This window comes from Sphaeramia orbicularis, chromosome 16, assembly GCF_902148855.1.
Source record: "Sphaeramia orbicularis chromosome 16, fSphaOr1.1, whole genome shotgun sequence".
In the NCBI taxonomy this organism is placed as follows: domain Eukaryota; kingdom Metazoa; phylum Chordata; class Actinopteri; order Kurtiformes; family Apogonidae; genus Sphaeramia; species Sphaeramia orbicularis.
The window spans coordinates 11,158,673-11,175,830 of record NC_043972.1 but is presented as its reverse complement, the minus strand read 5'-3'; the positions used below and the strand labels follow the sequence as shown (position 1 = coordinate 11,175,830).

At 39.5% G+C, this 17,158-nt stretch overlaps 1 protein-coding gene across 1 annotated transcript in view; it reads left to right on the top strand.

Annotated features, from left to right (window-relative positions):
- emc2 (ER membrane protein complex subunit 2) overlaps window positions 1–17,158 on the top strand; it is a 49,271-nt gene that overhangs the window by 17,767 nt on the left and 14,346 nt on the right. Inside the window, exons 6-10 of the mRNA XM_030158922.1 lie at window positions 4,373–4,458; window positions 5,502–5,561; window positions 13,570–13,651; window positions 13,905–14,015; window positions 15,691–15,795. Coding sequence (XP_030014782.1) covers window positions 4,373–4,458; window positions 5,502–5,561; window positions 13,570–13,651; window positions 13,905–14,015; window positions 15,691–15,795 — 444 coding nt within the window. The remainder of the gene's footprint in view (window positions 1–4,372; window positions 4,459–5,501; window positions 5,562–13,569; window positions 13,652–13,904; window positions 14,016–15,690; window positions 15,796–17,158) is intronic.

Here is a 17,158-nt window from a genome sequence, read left to right as displayed (position 1 = left end):
TGATACTGCAGGTCATTAATGTAGTTTTTTGAAATTGATAACGTTGTTTTGTTGAATAATGGATAATTCAAGCATCCTAAAAGCACTTTTTACTGTCAGAAAGAGGCCAATTGTTTGTTTTTTTAATGGGAATGCACAAAAATGTTAAGATGTTGGATGATTCAGGGACTGAACACTATGCATTCTTTTTGTGATAGAATACAAACATTTAAGCAGAATCTTAACCTGTAATGTCTATAAAATATTATTTATTTATTTGAGTGGTTTTTTGCACCGGTAAAGCCACATGTTAAAACTTTATTTATTCAAATGCTGCACTATAAGTTTTTCCAGGAAATAATCTTTTTTAAAAAAAAAGAAACAAAATAAAAAATATCGCCTTGTTATTATGATATATCGTGATATATTGTGTTGTGATCCTAGTATTGTGATTTGTATTGCATCGCCAGCTTCTTGCCAATACACACCCCTAATTTTAACGTAAATGAAAACTGCAAAATAAAATATATGTATATATAAAAAATGAATACCTGCCTTTAACAGCAGTTAAAGTGTCCTAAATGACATCTGTCTTTCCCTGGTTTCTCATTTCCTTCAGTCCTATTTCATGTTCAGCAGGCTAGGTGTGCCACCCTTCTGATTCTTATTATAATGGGAGGTTGCGGTAGGTCGCAGCATAGAGCCAGGGGTGATGTAAATAATCCAGTCCTCACTCCTAAGGTCGCCTCAGAGCACTAATTAAAAAAGAATCACGACAACAGAGGGATCAGAGCCACTGCCAGGTTTTTCTGGATCATTAGTTGGAGAAAGGAGGAGAGAGGAGTGGTTTGGAATTGCTTCTGGTTTAATAAAGTGCTGTGTGACTCTGAGCTACCAACTTCCATATGTTCCTTTGAGCCCCAAGTGGTTCTTTATCTGCGAAAGAAGAAAGCTGGGTGTGGTGACGGCGGCAGCGCACGAGTGCAGGAGTGTGTATTCAGCGTCACTGTGTGCGTAGAAGTGTTTTAAGCCTTTTAAGACCATTGTCACAATTTTGTATTCACTGTCATTCAAATTACTGTAATTCCTGAACTGTTTGTGCTATTGACAGAATCCTATAGAACAGATTAGGGTAGAGGTCTGTATTGGCTGAGGGGGAGGGGTGGAAGTGGGCAGAGCATAGAGCGGCAGAGTGCAGTCGGTGAGAGAGAGATGGAAGGTTTTTATTACTGTTAGCAGCATTTTGGTGGTGCTTTTGCAGTGAAATCTTGTAAATTATTGTGTATAGTAGTAATACTGCTGTTTTTGAGTGTTCTACTAGTGTCTTGTGTCATGTTTTTGTTGAGTTTTACTGTTTTTATCTGTATTTTTCGCTTCCTATAGTTTATTGCAGTAAAGGAGGAATGTCACTGTTTTTCTTGTTGCCATTGTGGTTGAAGAGTTGTTATTGTGTTTTATTGTTCATTGTGTATCATGTATGTGTTTATGTTGCTGGATTTTGTATGGCTGCTACCTTGGCCAGGTGTCCCTTGCAAAGGAGATTCCTAATCTCAATGGAACTTCCTGGTTAAAAAAATGTAAAATAAAGTAAATAAAATTGATAATTGTATTTTAGCTGTAAATATTATATAAATGTGTGTATATTTATATATATGTAAATATGCTGGCAGAAAGAGTGTTTGACTCAGGATAAAAATGACTAGAAGTAACTAATAAGACACGGTAACATGGACACAGAATGATCTAGATGAACTAAAATGTTTGAGCACATGTAAATTAGCTGGAAGTTTATTTCTGTAATCTCATATAGTTTCATTCTGCACATTTACAGTTGTTTTTTGTAATAAATATGATAAAAAATGTTAATGATAATTAACAGTGAAAGTTAAGGGTTTATAGAAAAAAAGGTGCAAAGAATTGGCAAAAAAACCCATTTTCTGACACTTTTAGTGCAGAAACAACATAAATATATCTAGGCCTGTTATAATGGAGTCCTTATGGGGTTAATTCTTTGATTTGGTTGTATTTTTTCAGTATCAAATGAGGATAAACCCTGAAGTCTTTCATGGCATGAGGTGACGGTTAAATGGACTGGATGTCACCATACACGGTGTCGGCTCATGCATAGTTCCATCTTCTTTTTGTTGTGTTTCTTCTCTAAACTAGAATTGGTCCTCTGTTCTATGAGGCTCCAATCCCCGCTCAGGTCCCTGTCCCAGTTTGATGGATAAGTGGATTTCTAGTGATGCCAGTGTTAGAGGAGGAACAAATTTACAGCCCTCTAGACATGACTCATACTCAGCCCTCAATGGCTTTGGTTATGAGTGAATGAGAGGAAGCCCCACTCAATCAAGTGCCAGTCCATAAATAAAATAGGCTGTGGCAGTGCACTTCTAATGGAGCGGCAGCCTCCTGTTAAGGTTTTCACTTACTACCAAGAGGAGGAGGGGGTGGTGGTAAAGGGGGGGGGGGTAAAACATTTGGAAAAGTCAGAGCAGCAGGAGTAATACTTTCTAATTCAGATTGATGAGAATCTAATCCACCTTAAGGTCACTTCAACATCAAAACGAAGCGGAAAGCAATTTTCAGCTGATGTAAGTGGGGCTGGTGCAGGCTGAGATGCGTGCCGTGCCGGCAGGAAGACGGGCGTTGGGGTTTGGGGGAGTGTGCCATTTTCCCCACTTGGTTAGAGGATGACTCACCACTTTATCTGAGCCACTGAGTTCCTTCCAACTCCCAAACACTGACTCATAATGTGTGTGCCCATCTCCTTTTTGGACATGGCCGCTAACTATCTCTAATTAAGTCGTGGTAGGCTTCTCCGATTATTTGAAATTCCCTCGTCCTAATACAAATATACTTAACCTTTAAATGCATAATTGGGACAAAATGTTTTTGTCTTTGTAATGAAAATTTGTTATTATTTGGATATTCCAGATATTCCTTAAAAACATGTTATTAAATGCCCAAAACTCCATTTCAGTGATATATTGGTTTTACCCCTAACGCTGCTGTCGAATCTCCTTGGTGTTGTGGCGATAACTAGGACAGATGTGGTTGGAATTCTTCTGTCTTAACCAACATAGTGGACCCCTAGTGGAAGAACCCAATTGATTTCAGCTTCTCTATGAGTATTATAAGTCATCCACATGGGGACGCTTTAGTTGAAAATCAGTTTTTTGGACATAAATCAATCAATAGCAGGCCGATTGAGACCAAATCTGGTTCATATTGATGGTCTTCCAAATGTCCATGTTCTGTCTACCATCCACAGTTCGTATGGTGTCATTTTCATTCACTAGGTGGAGTTTAGTGGGAAACATTGGTTCTGTAACCATTATTCTGTCACTTTCAGATCCATGTAGCTCAAACTGAGTTCATATCCATTGTCTAACAGTTCTCTTTCTTCGTGCCACTACCTTGAGTTTACATGATGTCATATTTTGACACCAGGGGGGTGTTTTTCCCAAATGGTTGGGGGATGTTTGATAATGTTCTGAAAATATCAAATGAACAGTTATGGGTATTTCTATATAGTGTCACATTTCAAATTAAATCTATCCATCATCTGCTTTCTGATTAATAATGAATTAGGTGTCTTTTGTACATTGTGTCATTCATTTGCTTTATTATATAGCAGAGGACTGGGGGGATTTCTGGGATATACCCTTGCTGTCAGCCCCTGACAGCGTAAGCCTCGTTGACATCATGCTGTTTAGATTTTTAACTGGCCTTTAATAAATTTTAGGAAATTGCACTTTTTGTTTTACTACTCTAAACTTCCATTCAAGGGTCAAAAGAACCCACATTCATTTACAATGGAATTAGGCTGCATCTGAACCTTTGATTCATTCAACAGCAAAACCAAAGCACTCACTCACCAAATGAATGTTGACATTGTGCTATTTCTGTTATTTACTATATATTAAATACTATATGTAATTTAATTTTCAATTGTTAAAAATGTTAAAAAAAAAAAAAAAAAAGAAAAGAAAAGAATAAAATATTTCAAACATGAAATTGTTCTTTTATGGACCTAAATATAATACAAATGTTTATTTTTAATATGTCAAAATGACAAAAGTGTCATAAAAACACATTGTTTTTAACCCATGTCATTTGGACCCATTTATGTTAGAGTTTAGGGTCTAGACACTCAGGCATCTAAGGGTTAATAGTGCAGTTGATAAAAGGGTCAGCATTTTTCATCATTTGGTGTTTGGAGGTTTAGTTTTAATTCGCAGAAGTTACTTGGTCTCTCAGTGGATCTACAGAGGATTGTGTTACACTGAAAAAACACTAAACTCTCAACTCTTCCACTTGTACTTTCACACCCCCCGTGGACAAACACTCAAGGAGCCCAGTTCCTAATCCTGTTTACTCTGCTCTACAGGCAGCGAGGAAGCGCAAGATCTCCATATTGAAGGCCCAGGGGAAGAGCACTGAAGCCATCCGGGAGCTCAATGAGTATCTGGAACAGTGAGTGTTCCTTCCAGGGGGAGAGGGTCAGACCCCCCACCCCCACCCCCCCTTTACCCCCCTCGGCTTGTATTTTAATTAAAAAGATGTTTGCCTTAAAGCACTAATACGCAACATTTCCGTATTAAAATACATAAAAACCAGCGCTCCTGTGTTCTATATTGTCGACTACATTGTATCTGTTTCATTTAAATAATGTTATTGTTTAACTTTAACCCTCTGGTGTCCCACCCATAAAGGCAATAACACTAATCGCCTAAAGTACATAATCTGCACAGTGAACGTAGTGATGTCAAAATGTGTTTCATACAGTTTGGAACTTTTTCACATTTTTTTGTATTTCATCAACTTGAACCGTAAAGAAAAGTGACAAATACTCAAAAACTGTTATTTTTTTTAACGCTTTAAATGCCAAGAAACCATATTTTTTTGACGCAAAAACCTCCCAAAATTTGTGTGTTTTTCAATATACTACATAAAAATCAGATTCCCTTTTTTTAATCTTTGCAGCCTGGCATATGTCAATGTTTAACACCAACATTAGTTAATATGCATTATTATTTTGTGTTCCAGGTCAAATGTTGAATGCTAAATGTGTCAGTGTGCATTTTGTACTCACTTAGTAAAAGGGTGTTAATGTAGGAATTTAACGTTGTTTCCAATTTGCTGATTTTAGTGGATGGGTCAGAATTTAAAAAATCATGCAAAAATGAACAACATGTGAATTCTGACCTAAAACCATCTGTGAAAAATAATCCGACCTTTGATAACATGAAGTGTGCAGAATATGCTCACCTGGATACCGGAAGGTTAATATAACATAGCCACTAACTGTAATGTCGTTAAAGCTTTATGCATTACTTCATCTTTAAACATAGATTTAGAAATAAGTAATGAGTTGATGTTATGTTTGTGTCCTTCATATTTTTTGTCCTATGCTATGATTGCACTGTTTTGTTTTGTTTTTTTTTTAATTACCATTGTTAACTGACATATTCCAATACATTTGAGAAAGAGAATCTAATTTGATGTTTTTGTTGCAGGTTTGTCGGAGACCAAGAGGCATGGCACGAACTGTCGGAGCTCTACATCAACGAACACGAGTAAACACAGTTTAATTTTAGTTTGTGTTTTTTTTCACACACCTTCACAACTTTTCACTTTGCAAGTAAAACCACAGCTGCATCAAAATTCTTTATAGTGTTTTTAAGAAGCTGTATTTGTTCAAGTTGTAGGGAGTCGATCACATCCCTGTCTGTCTGTCTGTCTGTCTGTCTGTCCAGCCTTCATTTATCGTATATTGAATAGGATATTGATGCAGAGCAGAGGTGTTAAACATACGGCCTGTGGACCAAAACTGGCCGCCAAAGGGTCCAATCCAGCCCATGCAAAAATTACTCGGAAGATATTTTTTATGACTTGAACTTTATTGACTTTTTTTAAAGAAAAAAATAGGCCATACAAAATATACAATTCCAAACCTTAAGCCACTTATCCATGCAATTACACTGAAGACATGTGGACAGTCTCAAACAAAAAACATAAAACAATAAAGACAATGCCAACAATACACATATATACGGTTACAGCAGTCATTACTGATCACTGAGTCAAGTTCAAATTCTTGAGCTGGAGACGTCATTGAACTGTGTAGGAAAAGTAGGGGGCCACTCTGAAGATATTAACAGTCACATATATTAAAATAATTTTAGTTCAGGAGCCACATTCTGACCAATATAATCTGAAGTGGATCAGAACCAGTAAAATACTATCATAGTCTATAACTATAATTTTTTTCTCTGTTAGTGTAAAAAATAAAAATTACATGAAAATGTTTACATTTACAAACTATCCTTTAACAAAAAATGTGAATAAGCTGAACAAATATGAACAACCTGAAATGTGTTAAGAGATTAAGTGCAATTGTACCAATATTCTTCCTGTTACTAAATAAACATGTGTAAATGATAAACTGAGACAGAATATTGTTAAAATTGCACTTGTTTTTCATAAGAAATTTCAGGTTGTGTGTGGTTGTTTGTGGTATTTAAATTTTTTTTTAATTTTTTTTTGATCAAGGTCTTTTTATTTTCAATTTTGAAATGTACAATAAGAAACATACAACTTGAACATGAAACTGTTGTAACCAGTTCCTATCCAACTGCCCCCCCCCCCCCCCCCCCCCCCCTCCACACCCACACCCACTCCAAGTACTGGACTTTCACTAAATACGTTATTTACAATTTTAAAGGGTAGGTTTTATATGTAAACATTTTCATAATGTAATTTTACTTTTTTCACTGTTACTGTTATTAGGATCATATTGGTCTGTATGTGTCCCCTGAACTAAAATGACTTTCACCTCCCTGTTGTGGAGCATTTCCAATATGGCAGCCATAGGTGTGTATCAGCCGGGTGTTACCGGGGCTTCACATCACCCTGATGGCTTGATTTCCTGAGGGCTCTGCGCTGACCACAATGGAAGGCGGTCAGATGCCAAACTCAGCCAGAGGTCTGAATGGAGCCTTGTCCACGTTTGTCACATAAGAGCAGTTTAATAGGATTTTAGCCTTAAGCCACGTCTCCTGCATATGTGAGCAGAAAGGCTCCCCGGCCTCCCACTGATATCTCAGTTGCTAAGGGGAATTGCCAGACAGTATTGTAAGAAAAAAATAATTTGGTTTGTGTCACCTTTTATCCCTCCTTAATTGTCTAGGGGCTCAGAAGTTACTGGAGCGTTGTGTGCTGTTGAACTATGGTTTTGTATGAGTATGCATGTCCCATGTGTGTGTGGACACACTCACCCCTGGGTTGCTGGGTTGCTCTGGTACGAAGGCAGCGGCAGCAGGAATGTGTACTGCAGTGAGAAGGCTACTTATTGGATATTTCGTGCTTTTGTTTGGGAGGCTTTATTGCTGTAGTAGCCAGAGGAAATCCAGGGGTGAGCGGATTATCTCCCAGCTTATCCCAACACTTCTAATATCACACCATTCTCTCCCACAGCCCCTTATCTACAGGCGTGTCAATTTCTTTTCTTTGTTTTCTTTATTTTGGGATACAAAGTCCCTGTTTCCCCTCCTCCTCCTCCTCTTCCGGATAGCCCGACATTATCGCCACTCTTTTCCAGGAGGATAGAGCAGGAGGCAGAGACAGAGCTCTCGCTGTGAAATTCCCAGGAGAAGGTGGTGGCACTTTTCTTTCCCCCGGCGAGAGAAAACAGAGGCTGATGGACAAGCAAGAAAGAGAAATAAACTCTCCTCCCTGGCCGTGCAACACCCTGGGAGCTAAAAATAAACAAAGGCACAGGCTCTGCACTGCCATTGTTAGGGCTGCAGCAGGAAGCAGTGTTAACGCTTTAAAAATGTCATTAATAGCCTTTAAGTTGACACTGTTGACCCTTTAACCCCTCAGACATTATTCCAGGTAAACGGGCTGCTGTGAATTTGCATCTGTAGAAGTGTCATAAAAGCTGCTGCTGCTGTTTTAGGTGTTCAAACAGGGTGGAATAACAGAGAAAGACAAAGAGCATCACACAGTCCTGACCTACTTCATCTACTCAAGGTCCAGCATGTGGTCATTAAATGCTAACTTTAGCCAAAACTATCCACCCTGTCACTTATTTTATATGTATTTGTTGGTGATAGAGTGGATGCATTTGTTTTATATTTTGTGGTCTGATTGTACTTTGTCTTTTTCTGTTATTCCACCTGTTTTGACCCTAAAACACACATTAAAGCAAAACCACTGAAGAAAAGGAACACAAGCACATACTCACAGCAGCTTTAATTAACCTGAAACAGATGCAGATTCACAGCAGCACCTTTACCTGGAGTCAGGGCTCAGGGGTTAAAGGGTTAACTTTATGTCCACTGTGTTAAGTCGACTGCAGGCTGTTGCATGTTGATCAAGCTCCCAATATTTTTGCAAGCAGACAGAGGGGAAGTGAAGTTTGACAGGTTTTTACTAAGTAAGGCACTCAGAATGTACATCTGAGGCTACGTTCAGACAGCAGGTCTTAATGCACATTTTTTAGTGAAATCCGATTTTTTTGTGTGTGCAACATTAAATGCGACTTCTGTCAGTTTTGAGTCTGAACTGAATGTGACCCTGAAGTGACCCACATGCGCAAAAGAGGTCCTGATGGAACACGAGACCACGCAGACACGCACTGTGTTTATGGAAGGAAATATGTTTTTCCCACCACTCCTCCTGGGACGCAGAATTGTGACGTTTGTCGCATTTCAATGACGTAAAGGTTGGATAAATGCGACCTGGCCGTTCAGACTGAAGTCGCCTTGGAAAATATCAGATACGTATCGGATTTAGGATCCTATATGAAAGTGGTCTGGGTCGGATTTGAAAAAAATGGGATTTGTGCTGTTCAAACCAGGGAAAAAACTGCCGTGAATTTTTTTTAACACTGCGATATATATTGCAATATGAAAAAATACTCAGGAGGATATAATAGCTGTGTGGTGCTAACGTAAATGGTCAAACAAATTAGTTGTCTTTCCTCTCGTTGTGGCAACAAGTGGAAGACATTGTCGACACAGAACATGTGTTTTAATATCATTCTTCTTGTAGCCAAAATAATTCCAGATAACTGACGTTGCTTTTCTTTTTGGCACCAAGTCTTCGTTTTCGGTGATTTTTCTCTTGCTTGTTGCTAATTTTTCACTGTGGTTACCAGCGACTCCATGTGCAGGGGCGTGGTCTGCTTCTGCAAACTGATTAAGAACGATTATGATTGGTGGATCGCTGCGCCAGTATGTGTCAGGTACCCAGGATGAAATTAGATGAGAACACATTGAGTTAATTTGCCTCCTACATCACAGGACCTGCAATGTGACTACTGTGCACACAGACATTGTGATGATGATGCTCAAACGATATATTGTGCAGCTCTAGTTCAAACTGTCTTTAACAGATCGGATGCAGGTCGCATATGGGCAAAAAAATCGGATTTGGGCCACATTTACCAGCAGTCTGAACAGAGCCTTAGAGATTTAGGATGTTGAACATGAACTATTAACTGGAACACACTGAACAAGACCAAGTATTTGAATTTGAGTCAGTCAAAACTCTGTAAAAACACAGTGAAAAAAAAAAAGGAAAACTACCACAACACAGCAAACAACAGTAAAAACAATACAACTGTCTGTTTTTATAGTGAGTCTGTCTCACTCACTGCTCTGTGTTTTACCCCCCATTACACAAGTGGCGGGAGGTGAACTGAGCATGCTCAGATGTCTATGGAAAGAACAAGGTCTATTCTATCAGCACAATTCGAAATTTTTCTTATTGAGCCAACGGTTGAATTTTTATGAATATTGAAAATAAATCATATGTTCAGAACGCTCACCACAGACACATCAGGGGTTAAAGGGTTAAGTCAATCCTTACACCGGTGGTGTTTAGACAGGAGATGACTGTTGGAATCTGCTATGAGGCCAGTTGAGAAAACTGGACCGGTCATCCGAAATTACAAGATAAATACTACTACTTTTTTCACCCGTACTTTGCACAGTCTGAATCCATTTTTGTCTTATACGCAGTCAGAATGCGGTACGGAGATGGGGGGAAGCCAGCGCTGATGGTTTTACTAACCTCCAAAAGAAACAAATAGAATTCTCACAGTCTCACACATAACGGCGGCTACAACCTGGCCGGAGCGCTGCAGTAATGAGCGAGCTTAGTAAGAGCCGTAGAGGATGGGCTTAGATGGCTTAGAGGAAGAGTAGAAGAGGTAAGAGTCTGGCCCCGGTACAAGACGAGGCCTGACGGCTGATGGAAGCGCCTCTGCACAGGCTACGGCCACTGCACCAGCACATCTGAAAGTCTTTATGGAGAGGAAGTGGTAATTGTAAGCAGCCCCCAACCTTCCAAGCCCTCTGATCTCCTTCTACTCAACCCCTTCCCCCTGTTTATTTCTTTCGTTCTGTCCCCACCTTCCTTTCCCTCCGACACTGTTAATCTTTCAGCTAGTTAGTCGACCAATGGGTTCTTCATGTCGGATCATTGGGTTTTTGCACAACAGGCTTTTAGGTTTTTTTCCTGTTTTCACATACGCAGTAAAATTACTTCTAACCTATTTTTTTTTCTTTAACTGATAAGATTAATTTAGAAACCTAAACGTAAGCAAAGCCGGAGATTTAACTGCTTTGCTTGAAGTTAACCCATAAGGACCCAGTGTGACATTTGTGTCAGTTCCCAAATAAATTTTTGTCAGTATGATTTATCACCATTTATTGTTATATTTTCTTCTGTATTTTGTGGTGTTTTTCAGTGAAAATCAAGTATTTTCCTACATTTAATTCACTGATCATGTAGATGTTCATAAAAGCTCAGAGTAAAGTTAAGGGTTATTATATCAAAAAATAGAGAAAACTGAAGAAAAGGTGACTTTTCCAGTCAAATCTACCATTAACTGATCTTAAACCAAATGTGTCCAGTCACTGTCACTAATCAGAATCCATGGGTTTTACTGATGAATCAATGTTGTAGAAGATGATGGAGCCTCTGAACGTCCAAATGGGTTGTATCTGATGACCATAAAAAGATGACAAACTATTTTACACCGATTATTTACATGGATTAGTGGATCAACAGGAATTAAACAGTTTATATCAGTAGATGGTGGATGTTTGGGTCTTTATGGGTTAAAGCTTGGCGAACTTTACAGACTTTGACCCTTTATAGCAGCGGTGTCAAACTCATTTTAGCTCAACAGCCACAAATGATCTCAAGCGGGCTGGACCAAAAAAATAGTGTAAAACAGTGAAAAACATCAAATTTATGTCAAAGTTACATCATGAATGTGTTCACGTCTACAAAGTTTCCTTTAAAAATGTGAATAACATGAACAGCCTGAAATGTCTTAAGAGCAGTAAGTGCAATTTTAACAATATTATCCTGCCTCAGTTCATCATTTTCACATGTACATTATAACTGGCAGATCACAGTGGATTTACAAATACTGTTAAAATTGCACTTATTTTTCTTAAGACATTTCATGTAGTTCATATTTGTTGTGGTTATTTACATTTTTTTGTGAAAGGTTAGTTTGTAAATGTAAATATTTTCATGTAAAATTTCCTTCTTTTTTTTTTTTAACACCTTTTTTCCCATTATTTATAGGTAATTATGAGTGGTCTGTATGTGGCCCCTGAACTAAAATAATTTTCACACTTTTGATTAATATCATCAGTGTCATTTTTACCTTTCACAACTTCATCCTATGTGCCGGATTGGTCCCTTTGGTGGGCCAGTTTTGGCCCATGGGTCATATGTTTGACACCTGTGCATGCATAGAAATAATGTGAAATTCAAAATTTTAACTTTAGTGTGTTATTGGAGGACATGAGACTTTATTACTTTTGTGAATTTTTTCTAAATGTTTTATTGTCATGTAGAAAATCAAATTGAAGTTACCATATTTAGTTCCTTACCTGTAAGTGGTAAGACATTTTTAAAAATCCAAGATGTAAACAAAAAATACAAGAAAACCACATGTAAGGTGAAAGGAACATGTATTTTAGAACATACGTTACATCCACACTAAAAAATATACATAAAACACAATAAAAGTCAGTTCTAAAACCAAACATAAATGACTAAACTAAGAACATACATATAAAATACCATTAGTAATTTAAAAGTTGCTAAAAGTAGAGCAACAATGTTCCTTAACCCTTTATAGTTCACTCATTGAAATACTCTGAAATTCAACATTTCAGTCTTAGAGTGTTATTGGTCATAATGACACTTTATTACTTTTGTGAAAATTTTCAAAATGTTTTATTGTTGTAGAAAATCAAGGTCAGTGAAGTTACCATATTTGGTTCCTTGCCCATAAGTGGCCAAAAAAAAAAAAGTCCAAGAATTACCGATAAAAAATAGAAGAAAAGCACATGTAGGGTGAAAGGGACATGACTTTTGTCCCCTTAGACCCTCATGTGTGCTGGTCCAGACCCCTGTCCACATCCACATGGCCCCTTTGAACATCATTCCTTACATTAGTTCCATTACTTCATGGAACCAAACAAAGCAGGTCCACTCACTGTTCATGCACAGATGGACCTGACAGACCCTGGAGACCACATTGGACCTTACAGACCCTGGAGACCACATTGGACCTTACAGACCCTGGAGACCACTTTGGACCTGACAGACCCTAGAGACCACATTGGACCTGACAGACCCTGGAAACCACTTTGGACCTTACAGACCCTGGAGACCACATTGGAGCTTATAGACCATGGAGACCACATTGGACCTGACAAACCCTGGAGACCACTTTGGACCTTACAGACCCTGGAGACCACATTGGACCTGACATTGTTAACTCTCTGTCCTCACTGGAACTATTACCATCACTGTTTTGTAATGCATGCAGAAATTACCAAAAACAGTCACTTCCCCGATAAAGAGTTAATTCGTCTAAATGCATATATAGATTTCAGAGTAGGCCTGCCTCTGCCTCTGTGATGGCGCATTAGCTACTTTTTGTTAGGTGTACAAATATTTTGTGGCTTTGTGTCCAATGATATACTGTATGTACGCATGTGTTGGCCTGGTCCTGTGAAAGGGAAACTGTATTAGAAGTGGAGTGGCAGCAGATTAGTGTGAGGTCAACAGCTCAGCAGTCTGCTGCTCAGAAGTGATCTCATCTGAGTATAGGCACAGTGTGCCAGCTCTTACTGTAGTGCTGACCTCAGGAAGGTAGTTAACTACACATTAAAGGCTGAAAAAACACACAGACAGACAAGATTGATCCTTACTGCCCTCCCTCTGTTGCTTCTCGGTGTCCCCAGACGACAGATTCACCACGCTAGATAGGTTTTTACCTTCGCCAACTGTCTGGATGGAGTGACCTTTCCTGTTACTGTAAATAAACTATATGTTATGAGGTGGATCTTCACACATGTCCTCATCACAGGCTATAAGTCAGGCGCTTGTAAACTAAACCATGTCCAGCGTAGTTTTCTACCCAGATTTATACCTGCGAGTTTATTGGGCATAGACGTTGTACTTCACAGTTCAGCAAGTGAAAGGATGACACATTCACAGCTGTATCAATCTGCTTATTGTTTTCCCTTGTGATTTCCACAGCTATGGAAAAGCTGCGTTTTGTCTGGAGGAGCTGATGATGACCAATCCTCACAATCACTTGTACTGTGAGCAGTACGCTGAGGTAGGTACCCGCCTGGACGTCTGTCATCGAGCACGGGGGCAAACTGTGGAACAAATGTTAGCCGTGAATGGAGCCTCTCTCCGACACCGAGAGACACCGACACACACTGAACGTCATCGGGAATACAGGCTCACGAAAAGGAGAAGTGTTTACACTAGGTTGACATGTATTGCTTATTCAGATGTCATGCTGTCATTCCTGGAGTTGCCCTTTAGCACAGCTTATTGGCCATGTTTAATGCCTCCTCACGCAGGTGAAGTACACCCAGGGGGGGCTGGAAAACCTGGAGCTGTCCAGAAAGTATTTCGCCCAGGCGCTGAGGCTGAACAACCGAAACATGAGGGCATTGTTTGGTCTGTACATGGTGAGTACTGCTTTGCATGAAGAGAAAGAGAGGGAGAAAAAAGAAAGAAGGGGAAAAAAAAAACAACAAAAACAGTAGAAGCTTTTTTTGTAACCCTGTGGTTTGTCAAGGTTGAGGATGTGTGCATGTGTGTGTTTTTGGGGTGAGTGAAGAAGGGGCTCTCAGACAGGTCAAGTCGCTGCTGACTCAGACGGTGAACTCCAGCATCGGAAAGTCTGCCCCTCTGGAGCTCTTTATTTTAGTAATAATACCCCTTCGGTGAGACCTTTTTTTTATGTTTATGACTTGAATAAATAAAGCAGCCGTGGAGTAAAAAGCGCAGGAGAAAGAGGAGTCGGACCGCTGCGAGCGTTTTTTGTCGTCGGCAATTTCTCCGACCAGGTGCCGGTTTAATTGTAGTCTTAGACGAGCGGCTCTTTAATCTAGGTTTTTGTTTAAACAGGATGTTGTCTGCTAGCGCTAATGCATCATATGTAAGTGAGACCTGACATAAGAATACAAACCAACCGGTGCAGTGAAGAAAAGGTGGAGGTGGAGAAGGGGAAGCAGGTCGAATGAACACACAGAGCCCCCAGTGTTTTCATCAGGGCTGCGCTGGGATTCTTCAGCTCTTCCAAACACCTCATTGCAGCCCCTGAACCCTCTGAAAACCACTGGAGCTGTGGGCAGCAAACAGCAAAGGAGCAGGCCATGGTCTCACACACACACACACACAAACACACGCTTCTGTTAACTCTCAAGTCGGTTTGGACACAGAGCAGGCCCCTGTGCTGTTTCCTGACAAGTCATCCACCAACACTCAGGTCTTTAGTGGATACTTCAGGTGGGAGTTTATTCTTTATCAGTCACAGATCTGTCTAATAGTGCCTTTTGCAGATTGTCAACTAATCTCAGCGGCCCCAGATCTTTGACAGGTGCACCAAGTTCAGCCAGCGGACAGGAAACTTTCACCATTTTTTTGCGCCGTCCCAGACGCTTTGACCTGGTAGCACTGACCACAGTCAGGCTGTGGGTTAGTTACTCACAACACTTTTGCGTGGGGATTCCCCTCCATAATCGTCCGCACTGTTATTCGGGGATAGCCTACGTCGGTTGACATCATCTAAATTGAGGTTACAAAAAAAAAAATGCTTACTAAAAAAATACAGTAGCCAAACCATTTTTAGCGGAAAAAGCAGAGCCGGGTCGATTGGTGCGTAGTTAAAGTTTCAGCGCGGTACTTCAGAGGGCTTTGAAGTGCAGTCGGGGTCGGCCTTCTGCGGAGACGACGGCAGGAACATGGGAAAGACATGGGATTTGTGGTTCAGAGGGAGCTGTTGGGGTGATTCACGCGCCGCTTCTCGCCGCACACCAGGTTTTTTCTGAACACATAGAGAGTCCTTTCATCACCGGGAACGGACGGTGTTGGAGAAATTAGGCCCGTTAAGTGACAATTTACGTACGAAGCATTAAAACACTCACTTTTTCCTCCCCATAAACGATTTCTCCTGTGTCATCAGGCCAAGGTCTGTTTTTTCTCTTCCTTCTGCCACAATGACTAGTGGAGTGGTGGATGGTGAGAGCGGTTGCACATTCATCTCAATTACGCTTTTATTGCCGTTTCACCCAGGTTTGATATAAGAACCCCCCCCCCCTTTCCTTCTTCCTCACATTTTTTTTTCTGTTTTCCCTCCAGTCTGCGAGTCACATCGCTGCCAGTCCGAAAGTTAGTGCCAAGGTGAAGAAGGACAATATGAAGTACGCATCCTGGGCTGCATCGCAAATAAATAGAGCCTATAAGGTGAGTCAGTGAAGTCAGTGCATCAGAGGTGTCAAGGAACGAACTACAAATACTTTACCTTACTCAACCCTTAACATTTTCAACACGCTGTAGCGTCGGAAGTCATCACGTAGACCACTGGGGAAAATTGCATTCAAAAGTGCAGACTTGAAACACTCTCCCACTTTTTTATTTGATGTTGACAGAGCAAATACAACCGCAGATATGAAGGACTGAAACCAGAGCAAACAAACGTGAATAAAAGTATTATTGTCTTTCTGACTATATCTTCGTCATTTTTGGTCCTTTTTCAAAACGGAAAAAAATGGCCAAATCTGCATATTGTAATCCACAGACTGCATTAGCATTACATGTAAGGGTGTGGATGACCCCCACCTGAACCGGATGTGGATCATGGGGGGGGGGGGGGGGTGTGTGATGGTGAGAAAACACTAATGTAAAGATCTGCTTTTATGTCAAATATTTGACTATCGTTTTAATTTATTGCAATTTTCATTTTATATATTTAATATTTGGACCCAATATTCACTTTTAAAGTCTTTGAAAAGGTTCGTTAAGCATCTTTGTGTCACTAATGCAATAAATTATATACATTTTTCAAATCGGATTTGATTTTTTTTTTGTGTTTCTTGGCCTTTTGTGTTGATATAGTAGGTTAAAGTGATAAAATAATCGGCAAATGAGATAGATGAAGTTGTGCTGAAAAAAGAGATACCAAACATGGGTACAGAAAACATTTCTTTACATAGTATATAAAGGCAAAACCAGAAGTCCTCAAAAATGGCCAAAATAGGCTCAGACCCCTAAGGGTTAAGTAGAAATTTTGCTTATATTTACTTTACTGGTAAAGTAAAGTAATTATTTTTCAGGTGACTTTTTACTTCTACTCCTTACATTTTAAAAATAGCCTCGTTACTCCTATTTCATTTCGGCTTGTTGTCTTATGTCTCAATGTTGTCTTTTCCAGGTCTGAAAAGTGCTTGAATTTTACTTTCAGTGCTTCAAAGTGGTTTCAATTATAACGAAAGCTACTTACAGTGGTGACACTTGTAGAAAAATAAAACTGCGTCAAAAAAGAAAATTACCAGGTGCTCTCAGGTTGACTCCAGATAAATGTGAAGTGCTTTGGGTGCCTTGAAAAGCACTATAAAAGTCCAGTCCATTACTATTATTATTATTATTATTATTATTATTATTATTACTACATTTTTATCTTTATGTTTATCGAGTGTGTCTGAAGAATGTCAAGTGGCCTTCCTTTTTTGGATAAAACTTTGTGTTCTCCTTTAATTTCTAAACTTTTCACTCTTATGAATTATCATTTTAGATGTTTATACCATAATACAACATACATCATAGTGGT